The 26676-nt window shown below is 29.8% G+C and overlaps 1 protein-coding gene across 1 annotated transcript in view; it reads right to left on the bottom strand.

The window, feature by feature from the left end:
- Window positions 1-26676, bottom strand: part of CtBP (C-terminal binding protein) — a 56451-nt gene that overhangs the window by 7501 nt on the left and 22274 nt on the right. Inside the window, exons 2-7 of the mRNA XM_018455168.1 lie at window positions 17442-17946; window positions 15126-15413; window positions 12341-12529; window positions 10182-10271; window positions 9612-9771; window positions 8306-8483 (exon numbers count right to left, since the gene is read on the bottom strand). Of these exons, the coding sequence (XP_018310670.1) occupies window positions 8306-8483; window positions 9612-9771; window positions 10182-10271; window positions 12341-12529; window positions 15126-15413; window positions 17442-17639 (1103 nt within the window). The 5' untranslated portion in view covers window positions 17640-17946. The remainder of the gene's footprint in view (window positions 1-8305; window positions 8484-9611; window positions 9772-10181; window positions 10272-12340; window positions 12530-15125; window positions 15414-17441; window positions 17947-26676) is intronic.

The following is a 26676-nucleotide window of genomic DNA, read 5'->3' as shown; positions in this document are numbered from 1 at the left end:
CACCTCTGCCACCGCCACCACCGCCACCGCCGCCGACGACGGAGTGCCCACCGCCGGCACCGGGAACCGGGGGTGGGGGCGCAGTATCGTGAGGAGTCGTCGAATGCGCCGTCTGTTGTACCGGCAGCGCCCCAGCATAGTATCCGCCGTTGATGCCCTCAGGGTAACTGCTGAAGAAAAGAGAAAGCGAAAAACAACATCATGGGCGAGACCTCGAAAATTTCGCGCGCCACTTTTTTCGATACTTATTTAGTAGAGTAGCTTTTATTGTAGTGTGTAGAGTAGCTTCCAATTTTCTTTTTCTGTGACTCTGTGTGTGATTTCATTACTAGGTGGCGTTTCTAGGTGTGCTCTAGGTAGAGTAGCAATCGTTCCTCGCCAATGAAAAACAGGAACGTGAGAACACACACAGGTCATCAAGATTCCCAAGAACGGAATTATCTTTTTCTTTGTCTCTCTTTTTTTCGTTCGTTTTCTATGTAAGTCTCGTCTCTAAGCGCTTAGTCTTTACACTCTATACACACACGCATCGATAGATTTTGTCACGCTCGACTTTCACGATCGCTTTCAGACTTTCACTCGGAAGAGAAGAGAAGTTAACATCTGCTCGAAAAGCCGTTTCTGCAAAAATTACCAGAGATACAGTGTTACTCATCACGAAATTGATCCAATGGTATTTTAAGAATGTTTTCCATTATAATTTTATTTAAGATTCCTGGCTCCTTTTTATTACTAATCGTCATTCTGGATTATCTTCCTAAACGTTTCAAAGCTTATTTCTCTGTTTATTAATTTTTGTAATTCTTATTACAAAAAATAAATTTTTTTCTATATTCTATAGAAAAATTTCTTACTTTATTAATATTCCCATTATTTTCTTTAATTCTTATCATTTTTTTAAATTTTTGTTATTATTTTATATAAACTTTGATCAAACAGAAAACATAATTTTGGAACAAATCAAATTTATTTTTTAATTATTTAAAATCCTTCTTTTAATAAAAATTGTGTGTTTATAAATTTTTCATGGTATTATAATTTCATAGTTTTATAATAATAATAATGAAATCGTATTAACAATTCTAATTTTAGTTGTTAATTTATTTCATTCCTTTTTCAAAATTATATAATAATATACCTAAATATACAGAACATTTTGTCACGAAAAAAACCTTTACCAATGTGTTCAGATGGTCATTTTAAGCAGCAGTTGATGTATGAGAACATGAACCGAGAGATTCGGCTCCATTCCTAAGATATGAGAACTTTATTGTGTAAGGTTCCATAATGAAAGCTCTTTTCAATTTCCATGTAATAATCATTCAATTTACCATTATAATCAATACACTGACATTTAGTAGAATATCACACTTAGTAGAATATTCTCCCTTTCATAGATATTGTTTAAATTGTTCATTACGGTGTTGTAAATATACTGTGAACGAGAGGACATTTTACTGATATTTTAGAGTGTTAAGTATTGTGACTGTAATTGCAATGTGATTTTATCAATAAATCAAATGATTATTACATGGAAATCGGACAGCTTTCATTATGGAGCTTTAACAAAGTGCTTATATCTTAGAAATGAAGCCGAATCAATCCATGGTGTATATGAACTTTTCTGCTTAAAATAACCATTCAAACACGCTGACAAAAATTATCAGTTTCATGACGAAACATCACCCTGTATATGTATATTACTTCCTTACTTCAAATGTAACACAATTAAAAAATTTAAGTTTTCCAGAAAGGAAGAAAAATTATTTTTCAACTTGACAGAAAATTTTTGACTAACAATATTGCAAAAAGAATGCTTTTAACGTGATCAAATGTCATTTTTGTCATTTTCATTTCACAACTCTTAAAAAACCATTCTTTTTGAGTTGTAAAGATATTTTGTTAATCACCCTTTTTAAATTATAACGATTATGAAGATTTTCAGAAAATCAAGTTCGTTCACTTGACAATGTCTACTTAAATCATTTATGGTAATAACTCAAGGACTACGTTTTTAAGCTATGCCACTTTTTAAGGGAGTGATATGTGTGTGCGTGCACACGCGTGCATGCCTAACACAATAAAGCCGGGTATATACCTACGAACGAACACCGAATAAACAACGAATTCGAATATTCATTGTTATCATTCAACAGATATATACGTCTAAGCGAATGAGACGATACATCAAAAACAATTCGTGCGTCATTCGTGCGCGATGTGGACGTGCAAAGAATCTAAGCGACATCCGCTGTTCGCTTCTTCAACGAACAACTATTTCCAAGGCAACTTAACCCTTTATCAATCCTTAACCAAATTGTATATCGTAAACTGTAAAAAAAACACTTTTTCTTTAAATATAGCTAACTAATTACTTTTTTATGTTCAAATGTTACACAACCTCAAATTATTACATGCGAACACCGAATTGCATCAAATCTGATCGAATTTTCATGTTCAATACTTATTCGATGCTACAGAGAAAAAGAATGAACGATCTGCAAAGACGAACGCGAATGTCTGAACATTCGCATTCGGTGTTCGTTCATAGATATGTACCCAGCTTAACAATAATTCGTAAAATGTTAGATAAGTAGAAAAATTTTCGCTCTCTTCAGTCGATCTTATTATAATTTTTAGCTTTTAACTTAATATAAAATATTGAATTGTACGAACAATATTACATATGTAATTACATGTATGTGTGTATTACATATATAATATATACCCAACTTATAAATATACTTTTCCATAGAACTTGTATTATTTTATTGAAATTCAGGAAGATTAAAATATCAAAAGCGACAACTAAAGTCGATTATACACCTAGCGAACGAACGAACGCGAATGTTCAGACATTCGTGTTTGTAAGCAGTTTATTATTTTTTTATTACACCGGATACTAGCATTTGATCAGATTCGATGTTCGTTGCACATAGCAATTAAATTTATGCGACCTTTATGTAATAAATAAAAACACTTGCGTTCGCTGTTCGTTCGGTGTTCAAACGAATTTTCTCCTTTGCAAAAACGTATACATACGCACACACGCACACTCGCATGCACACCCAACAAATCCACATTCATTCCACTTCATTCAGTTGATCTGTACATACTCATAGGTGTACCTATCTATGGATTCACATACATATTCACACACTTACACTCATCCATTAATCCACAAATACATTCACGCACATCCATCCACTGATCCACACATGTGAACGTGTGCACGCACACACATTATATACACGCGTGCGCACGTATGCATATAAATATATAATCAAAGTAAATTAGTTTTTTTTGTATTTGTATTTAGGAATAATAAATTGATAGATAAAAAAATTGATACAAACTTTTCTCAATTGTCTATATCATAAATAGATCTGAGAATATCATCCCATATCTACAGTAAAAATGAACTTTATGATAGTCAATCAAAAATGTATAGCTGTCTATATTGATTACAAAATAGAAAAACTAATTTATTTTAATATAAAAGATGTTACATGATGTACTGTACAAATTAACGCAATATGTTTCTAATAAATAAATTGAAGTAGAAATTGCCCTACAAACATGAGTCTAATTTGAAAGGGCTTACCTAGTAGTGTTTAACTCTTTCTGAATCAGTGACCCCATTTAGGGTTCATTCTTTTCTTTGTAAACTGTTTGCTCGATTTTTATGAAATTTGATCTATGGGGTAATTTAATAATGCTTTACTCGAATCTGAGGTCAAAAATAAAAAATTTGAAATGGTGGATTTTCAATAATATTAGTTTTAAAAAATAATTTGATTATCATAAAATTTGGTTTTAAGGAATTTTACAAATTACTAAATAACATCAAATTTTCATTTTCGCTTTAATTGAAGCTCATCAGTGCTACGTACACAGATACAATATTTTCTAAACTGACTTTTAAACCCTAATTGTGAGTCCTTTTACACTAGATTCTCCTTTATAGAGATTTCTACACTTTTTGAAATTCGATATTTTTGGGTTATATTCAAACTCAGAGACACAATATAAATAAAGAATCTCCTAAAACCAAGTTTCATATAATCAAATTATTTTTTTTTAATTTGAGTTTGAGAATTCTAAGCCCAGAAACAAATTTTACAACACTGAAAACCTTTAGAAAGTAAAGATTTCCCATAAATTACTTCATTAGAAAACTCCGATCCTCATAGAGTTAAAATTTGTGATTGATAACGCAATTTTTTTTTTAACAATTTTTTATAAAAAAATGTTATTAAAAATAACATTTTATTAAAAATAAAATAAAAATCCTATAAATTATTCAAATTTCCCTCGATTAATATATATGTATATATATTGTATACATGTGTGTGTGTGTATGTGTGTGTATATATGTGTCCCGTAAAGACCGGAACAATGCTTAAGGAGAGATTTCCAAGATCACTTTGAGATGAAAAATCCTAATACTCTAAAATGTCGACGGAAAATATTTTTTTTTAACATAATAAATATCAATAATTAGAAATATCAGTAATTGTATCTTTGCATATATAATCTTTATATCGATATTTACAAGAGGCAATAATTAGCTTTCGATTTTAGCATTTTGTGTCGTATCATACTCGAACACGCAAATTTTAGACGATATAATTCACTAACTTTAAATACTTATAATTCAAAAACTATTGTATAGCCTCGAGACATTTTGGTATTAAAATTTTCGTCTTAAAATAATCTTAGGAATCTCCCCTTAAGCGTTGTTTCGATATTCACGGGACACCATGTATACACGTATGTGTATATATACGCACGCACGCACGCACGCACGCACACACAAACACACATATACAGGGTGTTTCTTGAAGTCCGCCCACGAATTATATAGCGCTATTCCTGATCAAAAACTAAGTTGAAAAGTCCTCTACAATTTTGCAATTTTCGCAATGATTGACGAAATATTGATTTCTAAATATTACCGGCAAGGTGTCACAAAAAGATCGAGACACTGGATTATCTCGAAAAGACGTTTTCGGAAAAAAATGTTTATATACAAAAATTGAAGGATATCAAGTTTTCATCATGTGATGATATTGGTTTAACTTTGAAAATTCTTATAGTCGACATCGGAACCTTTTCAAAACAGTATAATTAAGTCCATTTAATTAAAAAACTATTCAAAATATGTGCTGCTAAAGTTTAAATACCGTCGGGGTTAGCAAGGTGCACTATGCAGAGGTAGCATAATTGAATTTGCACCTCTTTAGGGTACTTTATTAAAGAAGTTTTCCAACTAGAAGACACATTTAAACACAATTTAGACACAGGAGTACTGTGTAAAGTTATTTGTTGTTTAAAAGAGCTATTAAATTTTTACAGTACACTGAAATCTTTTTTTCTTTTCTAAATAATTGATAGTCATGTATTTGACATACAAAACTTCAATTCTAGCAATGGAATACAGCCATATACTGTGCGATATAGTGTTAGTTTATAGCTAAAACGTTACTTAGTTTTTTTACTTTACGCGCGTACGCACGTAAGAGGCAAAAAATTTGAACCCGAAGAGATAAATATAATAGGTAATAAATCCAACTATGCAACCTTCACGTGGTACACCTTGAATGATGCTAACGCCCAACGGTACTTAAAGTTTTGCGGCGCATACCTCGAATAGTTTTTGATCAAATGGCACTTTAATATACTGCTTTGAAAAGGTCTCGACGTCGACTACAAGAATTTACACAAAAAAATAGGAATTCTCATTTTAAAAAATCAAGAGATCCTTGATGTGACATTCCCAAGATCGTTCAAGATTAAATCAATGTCATTACGTGATGAATAACTTGGTACCCTATAATTTTTGTATAAACAATTTTTTTCCGAAAACGTCTTTCCGAAATAGTCCAATGTCCCGACCTTTTTGTGACACCCTGTACATACACACGAAGGAGAATCAAAAAGTAAGGTCAATGTTGTATATTAAACTAAGAGGTATACAGGGTGTATTTTAAACTGGATTTTAGTTTTTTTTTCCTAGATGTTGGGAGCCTCGTAACTAAAACGAAAAGCGTTCCGAACCCGTTACGCTAAACTTACAAATTGCTCAACTATTGTCTGTAGACATAAGACAAGTATTTTAAGCAAAAATAAAGAAAGAGATAAAAAAAATGTAGTAAATGTGAATTTACTTTCGGTATTTTTTAACTCTCGCTTGAACTAGAACTTGTAAAGACTGTCTCGAATATCATCGCTTTTTTTTCTATTTCATTTTTCATATTATACATTTATAAAAAAAATAAAAGCAAGCTTGTCAGCTGCAAGTTACTGACTTTAAGGATATGTTCAGACTAGAAGCGTCAAACAGCGAGCCAATCATATAAATATTTTTTACGTCACTGCCCATATTGCCTCGCTGATTGGTTTACTGCTTGCTGCTTGACGCTTCTAATCTAAACGCACTCTTACTGGTTATGAGTTATGACGGCTGACGGATTCAGAACATCTCTCGGTTTACGGGGCTGTCACCAGAAAAAAATAAGGTAAACTAACTCAGTTCGGAATACATCAACAGATAAATATTATTTTATTTTTCGACATAATTCTCCTGCCGATTAACACATATCATGTATCTGTCATCTACAGAGAAGAACATTTTAGATTGTTTTTGCAGCAACGAATGCACTGCTTCTTTGAATGAGAATGCAGAACCATAGCTAATGCTTATTTTTTCGGCGATCTCAGAAAGAATAACCTGGTAATTTTCTTTAATGAGGACATTGATGCGATCCAGATGATCCTGTGTATGAAATGTAGACGGGTGACTCGAATGAGCTTCATCAAACACATTTGTTTTATCGGTTTAAAATTTTTCTACCACTTGTACACATGTTTTGACTCATACATTTATCTTCGCCAAGTAAAATTAATATATTGCACAAGTATCCTACGATTTGAGCGGATTGCACACCCTCAGCTCATAAAAATCTAATCATACTTCGCTGCTCGAAGCATTCAAACAATTGAGCGGACATGTTTACATGATTAAAAGTGCTAAGTAACTAAGTTCAGATTTTCGACTATATTAGCCACTTGTACCTAAAGGTCACATGCTTCTCCAAACCCCATTTATAAATCTACCGTAGCTCTGCTTACATACATAATGAGAACATTGATCTTACTTTTTGATTCGCCTGGAAAGGATTCACGTGGAAAGATATATAATATGGTACGATATATAATATGATGGAACTAAATTCGATTGAGTAATCGCATCATAAAGAATATCAAGATTGTTTCTTATTTTTTCACATGTATTATAGGTTTGTTCGCGTCGAATGCTCCAATATGTTCCAACATATATGCTCCAACCATAGCTCCTACTCATTCCAACGAGCACGTTGAAGGAACTATGATAGGAGCATGTGATGCGAACAAACCTATTAATACAGTGTATTAATTCAACTTGAATATTAACCTTTCTACATTAAACTGTTCATAGCTTCACAGATAAAAATCTGAAGGTGTGAGATCTGGTGATAGCCAAGCAAGATAGATAATCATTTCAAACTAGACCCATGTTTATTTTTTATTTCAATTTACATCAGAAACATGTTTCTTCAGTTTGTAATGTTATGTAACACGCTGTATAATGTGCGAGAAACGAAATTTATATCATTTTTCTAACATCATAACTTAACATAGCGTTGTAGCGAGGGGCCAGGAGCCTTAATATAATAAGAAGGAGGGAGAAGAGAGCAGGCACATGTATAAAAACAAATTTTCATAGCTCGCGTTATCAGAAAAAATATAAATGATACATTTTTAGCACATTCAAGCTTATAGTATCTCAGAAAGGTACAAATAACATTTCTAAAATATATGATATATATTTATAGACAATTTTTTTGCATGAATTTGATCAATTTCGTGACAGACACTGTATCCCTTTTCCCCCGGTGGTATGCAATCAAAGAAAAAAGAAGAGAGAGGAATGTAAATATAATATATGCGTCCATATATAACTGTGTGTGTATATATATATTTATATATAAATAATATATATAACATATATATGTATGTATGTAATACATATAATATATATATACGTATATACACATACATGTATGTATGTATGTATGTATGTATGTATGTATGTATGTATGTATGTATGTATGTATGTATGTATGTATGTATGTATGTATGCATGTATATAAAAATATCTGTCTACACTTTTTCTTTTCATTCAACAAATTGTAAGAGACTTTATTCTTAAATCGAGAGACAGAGGGAGACAGGCAAAGTCTGGCTGAGAGAGGGCGCTTACCCGGTCGAGGAAAGAAAATATTCCTTATTCACGCAGTTGCGTAGGCAGTCGGGTATGCGTCCGACGATCGCCCGTCGTATTTCACTCGCTGCCATCTCACGTAATTCGGTGCAACTCGCGTCGCTGTAGAAGGCGGCATGTGGAGTGCACAAAAGATTGGGTGCATCTTTCAATGGACCTATACAATATACATCGTCGATCAAAAAAATCAGAGATATATGTTTGAATTTAACGATGTAGAACGATTCTTCAGAAAATATATATGACAGTGAAAATGAATTGATACAAATATTTCTTTTTCGAGCATCTAATACTTTTATATATAGAATGTTCAGAATTTATTTAAGAAAATGTATGATTCTATGCAAAAAATGTAGGATTCAATTAAAGACAAAAATGTAATCGCATTTTTCAGTCCATCGTAAATTTAACTTACAAAAAAATAAGTTAATAAAAAAATATTATTATACTACTTAATTTTTGTCTGTATTTTCTTTCTTTTTTTAATGGAACAAGTACTAGAAACTATTCCAATGTGTAACGCACCCTACATATAATATAGAAATGTCTTATATATTATTTAGAAATGTCATAAAATTATATAAAGTTATAAAATTATTTTCACCGTAAAATATACATCTTCATTATTTCTCTATTTGAAAAGATTTGCATTGGCGTTCATGGAAGTTTAAGATACCCGCATAAATTTTTATTTTATCGAATGGTCATGTAAAAAATTAGGACATTATAAAACAGTAATTGTATTATTCTTTTATATATTTTAGGATACTTACACATACTAACATCGATTGTAAAAGTTTTATAAATTATTTTTAATTTTATATGGCAAAATGTATTTATTTTGTAGAACATTGATAGTATAATCGATAAATTAAAAAAGAATTCGTTCAGAGGATATATCGGGGCTGACAAAAATGTAAGATACACTATAACATGAGCTTATTGTCTGATTCTCTGAGTAAATTTATGAAATTTATTGATTATATATGACTATTAATGTTTCAGAAAATAAAAATAATACATTTTGACATATAAAATTAACAATTATTAATAAAGCTTTTGCAATTTGTCAGTATGTACACAAGCACTCTAAAATATATTTAAAAATATAATACAATTGCTGTTTTATAATGTCATATTATACAACCTACTGATAAAATTTATGTGAATGTCTGAATTTCCATGAGCATGTCGTTTTTTTTTCCGTTTTATTATGGAAGGAATTTAGGAAGGTTAAAGATAATCAGTTGAGAGAGGGTTAGGCGCGGAGACAGATAAGACTCACACTGATTCGCAGACTGACCCTGAAAGACGTTGTATGGCTCATTTTCATGGACGTCTAGCGCTGCCGCGCGAATTCTACCCTGTTTGAGCGCCGCGGCCAGCGCGTCGTCATCCACCAAACCACCTCGTGCTGTATTGACTAAAAATGCTCCTGGTCTCATCTAAAACAAAGACAATGCAATTTTTTGTAATTACATATTACATTGATAGTTATAATGTCATGTACTATTGCAATTAAAAAATTATATAATTATATATTCATCTTTTTTTTATTATAATCTAAATAAATTTAAAATTTTATGTACGAATATACATATATGAGTTTCACAAAATTCATTGTATAAAGAAATTGAAATGCATCATTTTTCTATAAATATATCTATAAATTTCAATATAAATAATAAAATAAAAATAAATAAAAAGTAATCATCCAAAAAAAATCTTAACTACAACCAAAATTGATTTTTTGTAAAATAATTAAATTAATACAATTAAATTGTATCAATAACATCTTTATACTATAACTTTATACTAAAACAAAATTTTTACAAATGTTTATAATTTTTAATACCTGTTTAATAGTATATTCATTTATTAAATGGTGATTGTGTTCATTCAAAGTACAGTGCAAAGATACACAATCTGATTGGAACAGCAAATCCTGGAACATAATAAAAAATAATATCGATTAAAAAATAATATAATAGTTATTAAGAAATTTATATATAATTTATATAAAATTCAGAAATTTTTATAAAATACCGTGTTACATTATATTTTATAGTACTGTACACAGAGTATTTCGTAAAAATTATTCATTACTTTTAAACTAGAGATATTTTTCTGACGAAAAGTTTATATAAACATCTGATCTCGAAAACCTTTTATGTATTTTTTTCTCTCAGAGAGAGAGAGATATATATATAGCATAAAAATAAAAAATTGAAAATTCTGTAAAATTGTTTTTTAATAGCTCCTAAACAAGAAACATTCTTTTTCAAACTCAACTCGTAAATAATTACCTTTTCTTTTTTATCTATAGTTGCCGTTTTGTAATATATCAATACAGAAACAGAATTTAGATAGTAAATTAACCATCCCGAAACTTTACGCCAAATCAAATTGTTTTGTACATTTTTCATTTTATTTCGATACATTCTTACTAAAGAGAGATTTTTTAATTATTAGTACACACTTTTAAACCTCTTTTTTTTTCAATTAAAAGCTATTTAAGAGAAAACGATAATTTCATTGAATTTTTTACATCCTATATCTCTCTGAAACAAGGCCTTTGAGATTATTATATATTAATGTAAATTTTTCTTTATAAGTGACTTCAAAAATCAATTCTTAAAATATTAGTACTTAACAAATATGATGTCATCATAATAATTTATAATTTAGTTTAAAATACATTAAAAATGTTTTATATTTGCACATATAATATCTAAAATCGATTTCTGAATGAATATCCAAATCAATTGTTACAAATCATTGTTCAAATATTTAAAGAATTTATCCTTTACTCAGAAATAAGAAATTTATATCTTGTCATATCATATTCACAACATTTTTAGAAATTTATATTTCTAAATGGACGCAATAGTTTAAATTGATTTTTTCAAGAATAAAATTTATAGATCATACACATAAAATAAATAATAAGCAGAATCTACACAATGCTCTTAAATCCTTTAACAAATTCTGATTCACATTATATTAAGGAAATAATATTTCCAAGTAGATATAATATTAGCAATGTCTAGAATTAATTTACACTACCACTCGCAAATATTTGCTCATCCTGTCTTTCTTATTTAAATAAAGAATTTCAATCTTCTTTCCTAATTTTCTAAATTAAGAAAGATTAGTTAAGCTTAATAATAATAATGTTTAGCTCAAAATTTTACTTTATAAGTAATATACATATATTACTCCTTTATTTCAAAAGCGACACAATTCAAAAAATTAAGCTTCCCAGAAAAGAAGACCTATTTTTTAACTTGACAAGAAATTATTAATCAATCAAGTAATCACGCGTAAGTGAAAAAGGCCATATCCGATCAAAGTGATTTTTCATGTCTAATCATATTTCTTTTATGAATTTATACAAGTGAATTTATACAGTTCAAGCTAACTGTGCACCTATTATTTGGCAGTCTTAAAACCCTAAACTAAAGCCGGAATAGTAATATCACAAGTAATTTAATAATTTTGATGCTTATAGGCATTTTAAAAGGATCTGAATATCTGTAAATAATTTAATTGCGAAAAATATTACCTCGGACGGGGATTGAACCCTTTTGCATGCATTCCGTGCGAACGTCTTCACCGTTAGACCACCAAAGCCTCAGTAACATTCTTCGCAATCAAATAATATCGGAAAAAAAGAAATATTTTCTACATGATCAAATATCATTTTTGCCATTTTCATGTTCCACAATTCTTTATAAAAAATGAACTCTTTTTGAATCATGATTTTTTTTTATGAAGATAACTTTTGATAATTAGATAGAGTAATGCTTACTTAATTCATTCATGTTAATAACTCGAAAATTATTTTTTTTTTTAGTTGTGTCACTTTTAAAGCAAGAAAGCCATATGTAAGAGAATAGAATATAATTAGAACGGAATTTAGATATATAAGAGATTTATACAAAAACCAAAATAGGCAAATACTTTTGAGCAAGAGTGTATAGTTTTATTTATTATACAAGTGCAGCTGCAAACCTGTAATGTATAAACCCTGGTGAGACCTAATGATTTCTCGATACCATCCGGCAGATAAGGATCGTAAAAGATGACGGTGAAGCCAAAAGCTTTGGCACGCAACGCAACTGCGGAACCAATCCTACCGAGGCCGACAATACCCAGTGTGTCGCCCCGTATCCTTGCACAACCAGTCGCCGCTTCTCTCACCTAAAATACACGCGCCAAACAAAATGCGCGGAAAAATTCAGATCATATAGAAAATTACAAAACTATTTTAAACAATATTAATGTATTTCCAACAATATAAGACATCTAATGATAACAGTATATTTAATAGCCTGGGCGTACCCAAAATTGGAGGACATATAATTTCTGTCATATAAACAGTAACTTTTTAATTTTTTGTTAATAAATTGGCTTTTTTTGGATATTTTAAAGTTTAGAATGTCTCCCTCTTATTACTGATTTTAATTGGAGAAAATTGGATTTTGTAAATTATAACTTGTAAGTACAGTAATCACTTGGTATTAAAGACTGGACAAATACGTATAATTTTGAATGATGAAATAAATGTTTAATATGCACTAGTACGCATTAGTCCAATCGAATTTACTATTAGTTTACAAGATAAAAAGGGATGGCCACTTATATGGAGAGAGACATTCCGTATAAGTGTTGCCTTATATAAAAAAAATTTTTTTTATTTTCCGAAATTGGGATCGCAAGTACTTTATTCCTCATATCGAATTATGTGAAAAATTTCAGATGAATCGGGAGGAATTTCATTTAGAAATATATCCCAAATAAGTACAAAATCAATACTAATTATATCTGCTTTTATTTTTCCTTTTCTTTTTTTCCTGTGATTCTATTAGCTTCGTATTAAGTTAACAGGACTACAAATTTCTTCTAAATGGTATATGATACAAAATTATGTTTTGTGTGTGTAGCACAAATTAGCACAAAATCGATACCAATTATATCTGCTTTAATTTTTCTATTTTTTTTTCTTATGATCCTGCTAGCTTAATATTAAACTAGCAACGCCATAAGTTTATTCTAAATGGAATATGATAAAAAATTATATTTTGTAACACAAATTAAGGGGTAACCTATGTAATCGACTGTAAATAAGGTCTACGTTTGAGAATTTCTTTTATTTGATGAATCGTGCTATTAAAAAATGAGTTTTATAACTTTATTAAGCACATAAAAAAGTACAAAAAATAATTTTTTCAGAATTTTATTTATCAAAATGGCGGATCTGCAGCAGCGTGATGAAGAGAGTCGAAATAGCATAGTGTTCCGCGGCTAGTAGCACAAGTGTCATAATTTTTGGTTTAGAAGAAAAAAACAATTTTTTTTATTTTCTTTATTCAAATATCTACAGAAATACGTAGCCGTTTTTGAAAATATTGATTTTTGACAAAATAGCGAAAGTACAAACAAAAAGTTCCATTTTCGTCACAAAAATAGTCGAGTAAAATCAGCTGTAACTTAAAAAATTTGTAACTTATCAAAAAAATTCTACGTATTTCTTTAGAAAATATGATTTGTTACATACTATTAAAATTTGAAGTAAATAGGTTAAAAATTGTTTGAGTTCTACTCCTAGCCAACTTAAAAAATACTGTTTTGAGAAAAACGCGTTTAAAGTTTTGAACGTGAATACTTTTAAGTTAACAATTGAATTTTTAGGAGCCTATAACTTTCGAAAAAAATTATGTACCGCAATAAAACCACTTGCACTTCATTTTTGAGACTCTAAAGTGTATTTTAAAAGGGAAAAAGAATCAATTTTTTTGAAAATTTTACATAAGTGTTACCCCTTAACATAAAATGAGCACTAAATAGTTTAATAGATCTTTTTTTTAATCTGCTCATTTGGTTCTGTGAGCTTGACAGAAGTATTTTATCTTTGCAAGATAAGATCAAATCAATAATATATTTAGACAAAAGTTGTTAGTCTAATGAGATAACAAAATAATGGTAAAATTAATTTTGAAAAAATAGATTTTCATGGTCATATGTGGAAGTTATAGCCATTTTTTTTAATGAGAAATTGTATAATAATATAATTTCTCCAATTATTTTGCATATAATAGTATTAAGGTAGAGATATCGAAAAATCAACAGTTTACAAAATTACTTTATTTTGATGTAAAATATCTAAAATTATTTTTTTTATACCCTAATACTTCGATGCACAGAATGAGATGAATCAATTGATGCAAAATACATAGTTGTTTTTAAAAAATCATGCAGCTCTATACATCATTTTTTTAAAAGCAACTATATATTCTTTATACCAATTAATTTGTGTCATTATTTTGTGCATAAAAGTATTATAGTTACCAAAAAATAAATAGTTTACGAGACATTTCAAATTTTTATGTCAAAATGTAAGATATTTTATAAATTATTGAAAACACAACCAATAACATACAGTTCAGTAAGATTTTTATTGTTTACAAATTATTGATTTTCCGATAGCTTTATCTTAATACTTTTATATGCAGAATAATAAAGAAATCATATTATGTAAGAAAATCATACAATGCCAATTAAAAAAATGTCCATAATTTTCATATGCCCATAAAAAATTAATTTTTTTTTAAATTGATTTTACCATTATTTGTTCCCCGTCAGGTCATACGTCTCAACATATGTTTGATTAAACTTTACTCTGCAAAGATAAAAGTGGTGACAGATTAAAATGGAACACCTTATACAATAGCTTTTCTAATCTAATTTTTAATATACACACATATAATAACATTATACTCTTGAAAACAAGATTTACCTGTTCTGGTCCTGTGAACTTTTTGCCTTCGCGCACCATATTGGCAAGCCAATAAGTGCGCCGATAAAGATTTAAGATGAGGCAAAGGGTAGTATCAGCCACTTCTTCGACTCCATAGCCAGGCACATTACATACTGCAATGCCAAGCTCACCAGCTGCTTTGACGTCGATGTTGTCTACACCGGAACCAATTCGAACAATGATTCGAAGCGTTTTAAACTTCTCCAAATCTTCCTTTGTCAGAATTATTGTATGCCACATCAGTGCACCAACTGCTTCATTTAATACCTGCGAATACCATTATATTATATTTATTTCTAAACACGTTATTTGTTTAATAGTTATATATAATTTCAGAAAATAAGATATTAAATAAAAAATATAGATAAGAATAAAATATACATAATTCTAGAAAAAATATTATATATAAAATAGACGCTAAATAATATTTACATTAAATGTAATATTAAATAAGTTATAAAATAAAAATATATATTAAATATATATTTTAGATATAATCAAGCTGCTTAAATATATATTTTAGATATAACCAGACGTGAACAAAATTAATAAATTTAAAATATTAAATAAAAAAGTTCAATTTAAAATTACAGAAATTAATTCAGGAGTTTAAAAATTATAAGATTATATTGAAAATAATTTAGAAATCAATTTAATATAAAAATTAAATTATTAATATATTAATTATTAACCCTAAAAAGTATATATTTATATATAATTTTTATCTTTTTTAATTAAAACAAAATAAGTACTTAAAAGAGGTACTATAAAAAGGATGAGAAGAAAGAATATGAGACAAATGTACTATTGTTGGAACAATATCGTTAAATTTTTTACTTAATTTTAAAGTTATATACATGATTTAAAATTATACATATTTTACTCGTTAAATTAACAATGAATTAAAATAATTAAATATTTCAAAATATGATATTAAAGCATTTTATACGTAAAAATATATTATAAATATAAGTATATTTACTTTAACAAAAAAGAGTACACTTGGCTAATATTGTTCATCAAATGTCTTTTTTTTACATTTGTCAAATATATGCATAAATATATATTCTATATCAGAGATATAATGTAAAAATTAGAAGTACGAAATGTCAGGATAAATATAAAATATTTTATAAATCATTTTTTTTAATTTAAATTGTTCTACAAGAATTTTGTATCAGTTTGTTGTAAACAATCATTTCTTTAAAATACTTTAAATAATTTAACAATCTAATAGAAACATTTCAATATTAGTTATTAATTATTTATTAAATTTAGTACTTTTTTTTCAGTGTTTGTATAAATTTTACAATTTCCAATTCAAGCAAACTACGCGCCGATTAATCAATCTTGAAACACAATCCTAGCTGATTGAATCATCACAAGTTAAATTGTATTAAGTTTTTAATAGGGCTCTCGAGATTTAAACAATCTAATAAATGTTAATAACCAGGCAGTGAGAGCATTAATACAGCGCCAAATTTCAAAATTTAAAAAAATCGTTTTTTCAAACGGACTGGATTACCGTAACCCAGTGTGATATTCAAGGATTAATACTTCAATATTCTTTCTTGTGTAACCCTATTAATGATACCAAAAAATGTGTTATATTCTTTAATACTGTAAAATATTTTGCCGTATTCAAATTTATATATAGGGTGTCTCACAACCTTTAGTTCATATTTCTGGGAGTGAAAAAGAATAAAATTTGAAACTAAAAGTTCCTTTTCCAATTTTGGCTCAACTATTATTTACCGAGTTATTAACTATTAAAGTTGATCAATCAAATTCTGCCCAGCTGGAGTACGCAGGAGCGCAGCATACTATGGAGCTCCTCGCTCTTATTGTGTACATTCTCCTGATCAAAATTATATTTTATTATAATTTTTCATATTAATAAATAAATCAATAAATGCGTGGATAAATAAATAATTTATCCATTTATCTATCCATTTATTGATTTAATAGTTTATTTATTAATTAATATAAAAATTATAATGAAATTTTAATCGGGAAAATGTACAGTAAGAGCGAGGAGCTCCATAGCGTGCTGCGCTTCTGCGTACTCCAGCTGGGCAGAATTTGATTGATCAATTTTAATCGTGAATAACTCAGTGAATAATGGTCTGAGCCAAAATTGGGAAAGAAACTTTTAATCAAAATTTCATCCTCTTTCACTCCCAGAAATATTAATTGGAATTATAGAATACCCTGTATAATTATATATAGTCTCTAACATTTTTAAATATACTTTCCTATAATAGTAATTTTATTTTATTACAATGTTCTAAATACCTTTTCGTGTATTTCTGAAGTGGACTGTGCATCGCAAAAAGCAACAGTTGCGACGTCTTTGAGGATGGGCATTTCAATAGAACAATCACGACCATCAAGAAGTGCAACCAGTGGTCGCGTTTGGATCGGTCCGTTGGCGATTGGACCCCTCAAATTCTCCATACGAGGGCGTTTGGGCATCATCTTCCGTTTGTCCATCGGTCAGCAGACCGCCCCCCCTATTTTTATTGTTTGCACTGTGCGTTCTCAGTGTCACTACAAAGAAAAATTACGACCGCTTCCCTCTCCCTTCTGCTCCAACAATATTAGAAGATGACAAAAACTATCTTGATAAGACACTCGCAATAGAGATGTCTCTTCTAGTCCAACTAGTACAACGTTTTAGCACTCTCGTTGTTCTTTACGCTTTGTCACACTAACTGCTTTTGCAACACTAACTTTCGGTTGATCTTCGGGCAAAAACTGTTGAATCTCCAATACATCACGACTCAGTAAGCACCGTCTCCTAAAATGTATAAAAAAAAACATTAATTAATCAAAGAATATAAAATATATATATCCTTTCTTGTCAGAATATATTTATAAGATTATAAATTAATTGTAATTCACATTTGATAATTCTTTCTCATAAACATAACTTATAGATACATAAATACTTTAAGATCAAATTATAATAACATTTTATTTGTTTCGATTGAGCTTTTTAATTTTGTTCTCTGTAGCTACACTAAAACTGAGACTGCACTAAAACTTGGCTTTCGCCAAACTTCAAATATACTTATATCTATTTCATTTTAAGTATGTGTACTAGTTCAACTATGAACAGTCTTCTATCGAATCAGCATCAACCAATTTTCTTCAATCATATCTTTCTTTCTTTCATTTACTTTTAAATGATAGTTTTATAGTTATTTACAATTTTCATATTTCATTTATAAATATACATATTTATATATGTATATTATTGAAATATAATTATGAAATTATATTACATTATCACTATCCTTTTATACAAAAAAAGTTTACTTTTAATCACGATAGTTGCCTTTTTGCAAAACATAATGTGACACTCAATAAAAAATATCAACTATACCTGTATTACACCTCCCTCGATATATATCGCAATATCATGATGCATAATGCACCTCTATAATTTATTAGATTTGTAGTATTTTATTGCAAATATTATTTGTGTATCTCATACACACAGATAAATACTTCACACGCAAGTAACTCATTTGCATGTATTAATTTGAAACAAACTGTATTGTTCCATCACACTCTCTCGTATGAATTTTTTCATAAAGAAGAAAACTATAGATAAAAGTAGAGATGGATGCTATTCCCCAGACAAACATCGACACTGTTACTCGCGTGGAAATATATTGGATTCGGCCATAGCGTCCATCGAAACGAGGTGAAACGTTACTTCGTATATCAGTGATCTCATCGACGCTTTACGACCATTTAATCGAACGCAAACGCGATCTATAGGCGAACACATTCGAACACGTCTCAAAAGACACAAAGATACAAAGAAAGCGTCGCTTGCTCGAGCGGCGTGATTGAGTCGGTCACCACCGTTGCCGCTGCCGCCGCTTTGCGACTTTTTAGGTTACCTTGAAATGCGCCGGCTTAACCTGCGCAGTGCTAATAGCGCGTCCACTGGCTAGTCGACACGAAACCCGGACTCCGACAGTCTGACCTCTCCTTGATTACAATTTCAGGCAGAAGCGCAACGATAGCAGGGCGCAAACGTAAGAGCAACGTTGCGAGGATAGACCCGCGAAAACGAGATTGAAATGCGAAAACCGACACACCGAACCCGCAAGCACCAACGTAGAGAAGAGGAGGAAGAGGCTCACAAATGCGGCACGCCACAGCGGCGCTCGCTTGCGCTCGCTCGTTCGTTCGTTCGCTCGAGGCGCTGGAGCTGATGTTTTTGATAGTGTTAATAGCGAGGGCGCCTTCTTCGAGTGAGTGAGTGAGTGCGAACGAGTGAGAGATCAAGCGCGCGCACGAAGTAGATCTGTTTCCAACCCGTTTTCGGCAGCAGCGGCGGTGGTGACGGCGGTGGTAGTGGCAGCGGTGGCAGCAGCAGCAACAGCAAAGTAGTAATAGTAATAGTACTGTAGCAGCAACAGCAGCGATGGCAGTGACGATTGAAAAACGAATCATCATTGTGTTTGCGCTCACGATAATTCCACACTTTCTGTAATAATCTCTTTCTTTAATTTTTGTTCTTAATGTCACATATTGAAATATATTTAAAAATTATAATTTAGTGCAGACGCGCAAAGTAAAGAAGTAAAGAAGTTTATCGTAGACCTTTTAAATATCGTAACTATTGTGCACCAATTATGTCATCAACACGAGTGTCATTGAACAAAGCAGCGGTTAGTACTGTTGCTGAATGGGGGAATTATTCCCTTTAAAAGAAAATTGGAGTTTTTTTTTTCCTTTAAACCGAGGGATTTTTTTCAAACGCGTTTAGATTCCCACCCGAGTACCTAAGTCCTTAAGTATCATTTTGTTTAATATTCGGTGAGTAACGAGGATAAAATGACACCTGGGTAACATTTGGGTGGAAATATGAATAGTCTTGGAGGTGCAAAAAGTTTAGAAAAATTTTGGGGTGATTTTTTGGGAGGAAAATACGAAGAAATATCCAAGCTACGGTTAAAACATTGAGACAATCGCTATATATATAATATATTTATATATATATGAAAATGTAATTTTTATGAATCAGTTTCCAAAACAACGCTGGCGATTGGAAACTGATCATAAAAATTACATTTTCATTATGTTTTTATAATTGAACATATAATAATATATACTATTATACTTTTCCTATATAATTCTATAACGCGTAATACTACACATTAATATAATAATAATAAATTATTATTATAAATATAACCATAAGTTATATAATTTGAAAACGTAGTTAACGGCAAAAGTGAAAAAAAATGAAATTACATATTTCGATAGTAATTTTGATATCCAGAAAATAAGACGGTAAGTCCGTATTTTTGCTTTGTTTATTTAATCGTGCATACCTTAATGTAATGTTACGTGCGTCTTTTGAGCGATTATTCATTGAATTAAGTTAAAAAATCTTTAAGTAATCGTTTTATAAGCTGTACCTTTGCGATATAAGCAAAAAAATCAAGTACGTCCAATTTTTACTGATCATTGACCATGTTATTTTGTCAATTCTTGCTTGTTAACAAAATGTAATTTTTTGGTTGCATTACACCACGAAATTTGTAATTTGCACCGATGAAAAAATGGTGGAACCAATGTGACAGACATACACTTACAGATTGTACTCCAATTATATTATAGATTTTCAGTAACACTCTTCAGTAACACTCACAGTGCACGTTGGAACGTAAAAAAAAAAATGTTTTTTTTTTCTCTAAAAAAAATTAGTTATCGTTACAAATTATCGAGTCTAAAAATAACACGTTTTAATTACTTCAAAGATAAAACAAGCCATTACTTTTCAGTTACTTTTCTCCTAATTTTGTGTAATTTTTGCATTATTATTTCAAATACAAAAATCTTATATATTTTTGATATTACTAAATTATTTTACTTATTATACTAAACAATCGATTATGTACTACATTATTTATAATAAATTAATATATATTTGGAATCAAAATTACAACAACAATATTAAGACTCGTTGGTGACACGCTCTGGGTGATCGACTCGTGATCCGTAGATCCGCGGGTTCGATTCCACCTGTGTTCCGCATATGCGATTTTTCCGCATTTTAAAGGAGAACATCACTCCATCTGTGAATTAAAGCACTAACTTGTTCTTCTCTCTCAAGGGGCAATGTTGCTTCAGTATAATCCTCTAAATGGGTCGGAAAGCCACACAGGGGAAAGTAAAGACAAAGGCCGGTATTCATAGTCAGTTCTTATATTCCGTCTTAAGTTCAGTCTTGAGATATCATGAACCAATTAAAGGGCCACAGTCTTAGCGTCTTAAGACGTTACTTAAGACAGTCTTGAATATAAGAATCGGCCAAAGATCATGTATGAATGTGTAGATGCGATATGTTTGACTTGGAAGTAGCTATCTGCAAGCGAAAAGATATTAAAGACCTTGTATAACTAAAGTTTAACTTAAAAAATTTCGAATCTTACATTACACTAATAGTGTAATTGGATACATGAAAGCACTATAGCACAAATTGACGCAACATAAAAAGAATCTTAGATAAACAAAAAAGAAAGGATTAGGAAATTAATTCGTGATGTCACGTATCTAATACGGCTGTCTAGAAGAACAATGTTGTGACCAGAGTCTCTAGATTGTAGATGCTGCTACATCAATATTGCGAGTAGTGGGGGAGGAGGACTGGAGAGGATGGCGTAGAAAATAGCGAGTGGATATCGACTGAATACCCACTCACAGTGCTTTAACAGTGGAAAATTCCTAGACATCGGTCCCGTTGTGAGTGGCCGTGTCCAATCGTAACGCGGTAAATCGGAATCTTCCTAAAAATATCGAGTTACGGAGGCAAAAGAAGTTTCTTCTTCCGCCGCGCTACAACTATTTCCTAGGTCATTCGCTCCACTCCTCCTACCATTCGTAGTATTTATGTAGCAGCGTCTGCGATCTAGAGATTCTAGTTGTGGCTAGTATAATTTAATTGTTTGTTTAAATAATACTTAGAAAATTTGTTTAAGCATTAAAGACATTTGTGCAGTCGTTGAAATGTTCACGCGTAACTTTATCGAAGGTAAAAAAATATTAAATTATGGTCATTTATTTTTGTCCGAAATTGAATAAAAAATCGACTATTCCTTTTCTGTTTCGACCGAAGGTATAAAAAAGTGGTTTCGATCGGACTCTAATTTTAAGTTTAGCTTTAACTATAACTTAAATTGGGATATCGTGTGGCTCCGTGTGAGAGCGATGGACTTTTAACTGACAGGTCAAATCCCGCATTCTGTATATACGGAAAAATTTCATAATCTATACTGATTTAACAGGAGTCACAGAGGAACTCTTTAGATCTAGATTCTTTGATTAGATTTAGATATATAGGGACACTGATTTGATCCTCAACCCCTCCAATTACTATTACTGCTTACTTGTATCTATAATATTTGTAAATACTGTTAATCAATGAACTAAAGGATACCGCAAAACTATAATCAATTATTATTAATTAATTAATATGTAAATTATTCGTATTTCTATTAACATGATAATGTATGATAATATACAATACTATCGCGATTTGCTATTCTCATTATGGACAATAATAATTTTATGTACGTAATAGAAATACTAATTTTAAGTTATTACAGAATCTGTACAAGTAAAGAAAGCTGAAATAATTTCTTGAAATATTTGCATAAAGACGTATAATACTCGGTGTAGTACATGCAACCGTTGAATAAATTAGCTTACCTCGTGGCAAGGATAACATCAAACCATTATTAAATAAGTAATTGTATCGAATATCGTGTTGAATGAATGAAATAATATTGATGTGACACTATTGCAAATGCATGTAGTAATACGCAGTAAAATTCGTTAATACATAAAATATTTTACAATTTTTATTTTAAAGCAAATATATTTTTATATCAAATTTATTACACACACAATTTACAACACAATTTAAAACAATAAAAAATAAAAATAAGTGAAAGCAAAGATAATTCAATTAAATTGAAGAAGCTATGTGAAAAAATGTAGAAAAGGAGAAAAATAATAAAATAAATAAAAAATATATAATTTTTTTCTTTTTTTATATATAGTCTTAATGAAGTACCTATAATCTTTTAAGCTTGCATTTAAAAAATTTTTAAATCTCTTTTTTTATTATTGTTTACTTCTCTTTCTTTTTTATTTCTTTTTTTTCTTTACTTTTTAATTCTATTATCTATCCTTATTTCTATTTTAATTAATATGTTTTTCCTTTATTTTTCTTATTTTTAATTTTCTTTTTATTTGTATTCTATGCAGGATACGATCATCGAATCTTAGGCTATCTTACACACATATATCTGTATACACGTCTCACATAAAGTGGCGCACATAATCAGAAATATAATCTGCATAAGAAAACTACGGAAAATGAGATTGTTGCTGGCCTCAGCAAAAGCGAGCGGCGAGGACGCGACACTAATGCTATGTACTCTGTCGAGTCAAGCACTTTGACTTGGGCACATGTTGTGCCAACTCAGCGACAATGTAAGCTCGTATCATCGAAAACAAGAGGAGCGAGGCAGAATTGAGTGGGCGAGATTAAGTCCTTGTTCGACAGCTGGTAGCGTATATCATGCGTTATACACCCCGCTTAACAGCGGCGAAGTCGTATCAAAGAAATATACTTCAGGAAGAGAGAAGAACGTATTTACATAGTTGATAAGTAAATTAATCGCACTGTGAAGACCGATTACGTTAAAATTAGAATACGTGATAAAATTAGAATAAGTAAATCTTGTGAGGTGTTTAATAAATTCTTTATATATGTAATATTTTCTTTTACACATATTTTTTACTATTTTAATTTTTTTCTTTTATTTAGATTCTATCTTCAGATATAGAACGATAAAAAATTATTATACAAATAAAAAATCTATTATATGTATGTAAGTATATCATATACATATACATGTATATATAAACAAATATTTTTTTATTGTCAATATAGAGAATCAATATAGAGAAGATTAAAATGTGTTACATTACAGAACAATTTATAAGAGTATAATATGTTGAAATTTATAAATTTGGTAAATTTAAAGAAAAGGGGAACAATCCCGATAACTTTGACCTTGACATACGTTGTTAAGGTCATAACTCTGAGACTTTAAAAGTTTTAGTCATCATCCATTAAAAACTCGTTATCCATTAAAAAGTTATTAGCAAAAAAGATATTCATCAATAAAACGTAACTTTCACGAAAAGACACGACTCTGCTCCAATGAAACAAATTCTTTGCTTTGAAAACACCAATTATTTTCTTATATAATATTTTTATTTTTAGAACAAAGAATTTGTGTTTTTAAGTAGAGAATATTTGATTATGTATAATTTATACCTTTTTATAATATAATTAAAAAATAGTATAATTTATCTTTTTCATTCTTTTTACATAAATTGAAGTTTAAATTTAACATTTTTCTTTAAAATAAACACTAACTATAAATACGACTATATCGTTGTCGTTTAAATTCCTATAAATTTTGACAAATATGCTACAAATATTTCATAATATATCATTTAATTAAATTGTTAATTAAAATTAAACAAATTACTTTATGATTTATATAAGCAAATCTGTCTTGAATTTCACGTTTCCGAATTTTTGTGTATGCTTCTCTTAATGTAAAAGATAAAATATCATGCAAAAATTCTTCTGACATAGCATTTAAATATACGAAATTAACGAATATCATCCACTTATTTATTAATATGATCAGTTAAATAACGATCCCAAAACATTTTTCGTATAAATTTTGGCTATAATTTAGCATTTCCAACATCTCGAATAGTAAGCCAAGGATTATTATACAATTGTTCAAATGAATATCCCATTTTACGATTAATAGGATAACAGTCTACAGCACGCGTGATGAATAGCACAAAAATCATCTAAGGAGTATGAAAGTATACTGATAGTATATATATATATATATGTGCGCAACAGATCAAGAATATCAAATATGATCGAAGAAATCAAAATAAACGAGAGTGAAGTACATTCCTTAGCACATACTCTCCTCTTAAATGTATATCCTGTTTAGTAGTATTGTAATCGCCATGAATAATACACACTTTAGACAATTTTAATCAGTACATGTCAATCAATCATTTGAATAACTATCATACGTTATAGACGTTATATATGAATTTATTAATATAATTTATAATTTCGATTACTTGTGGAATTTTTTATGTGAGAAAAAAGTTGTGCGAAATGAATATGTCCACAAGGTGTCGAAATGTATTGACATTAAAAAATGTTACTGAGAATCATATATTTCAATGTACAAATAGTTATTATAAAATTATTAAAGATCGAAAACAATAAAGAGTGATATGTACTCTAATTTTAAAATCAGTGCATTCATGGAACATGATTCTAGCGCGCATATTTAAGTTTTCCTGTAATTTGTCGATTTATCAGTTATTTTTTAATGATGCGACCACTACGACGTATATTTCTAATAAAGGAATAAGATTTTAATGATCATACTGTTGTCAATTGGGCAAATTTTTGTCGAGAAGTAAGTAAAATACTGCTTATTATTTATTTATGTTTGCTATTAAGTAACGTGTTAAATTATTTTTAGTTACTTCAACAATAGGTTTTGAATCCAAAAACAAATTGGTGGAGCGGAAAATACTAGATGAAGCTAAAGTAAGTGAAAGAAAGTATAATACTGGATGAACAATTAGAGGACAATGAGTTTTTGGTGGAAACTTTAAACGTGGTATTCAGAAAATGTTTATGTTACTTGTACCAAACCGAGTCACTAAAACTCTTTTGCCAATTATCCGAAAATACATCGCAGCTGGTTTTATTATTCATACTGATAAATAGTGTGTATATGACAGTTTACAGAATGAAAATTATACATATTTAACAGTAAACCATGCAATAAATTTTGTTGATTTTGAAAGTGATACTCATACGCAGAATAGATTGTGGAAAGATATGCGATCACATATTCTTTGCTATGGCATACGAGATTATCATTTTGTATATTATCTCGCAAAATTTCTACTTAAAAAAAAGTTCATAATTACAATAAACGGATTAATAGTTTTTTCGATATTATGAGTTCTATTCATTAGATCGTTTAAATATTAATTAAAATTTTCGTTTTACACATATCGATTACTTTTTTCATTATAATTCCCTATACAGATTATGGAGGTAATTTTCATAACATTTTAATTTTAATTATAACTTTTTAATGGATTACGAGCAACAACTAAAATCTCTTGACGATCACTCATGACCTTAACAACATATGAGTCAAGATCAGGGTTATCAGGAATGGCTCCTCTTTTCTTCATTTTTACTCCTTTCAATTTAGGGTAAAGACGGACAGATTAGTGTTTAGGGTAAGGAAGGGATGAGATGCGCACAAGTGGAGGTGGGAATAGAGGAGAATGAGTGGAGTTACGAACGGCATGAGGCACTATGAGGGCGAAGTTATCCAATTATTGTCTAACCTGAGAG

This window comes from Mycetomoellerius zeteki, unplaced genomic scaffold (assembly GCF_001594055.1).
Source record: "Mycetomoellerius zeteki isolate Tzet28-1 unplaced genomic scaffold, Tzet1.0 scaffold471, whole genome shotgun sequence".
NCBI classification, from domain to species: Eukaryota; Metazoa; Arthropoda; class Insecta; order Hymenoptera; family Formicidae; genus Mycetomoellerius; species Mycetomoellerius zeteki.
The sequence above is the reverse complement of the archived record's forward strand: the minus strand, read 5'-3'. Positions and strand labels throughout refer to the sequence as shown.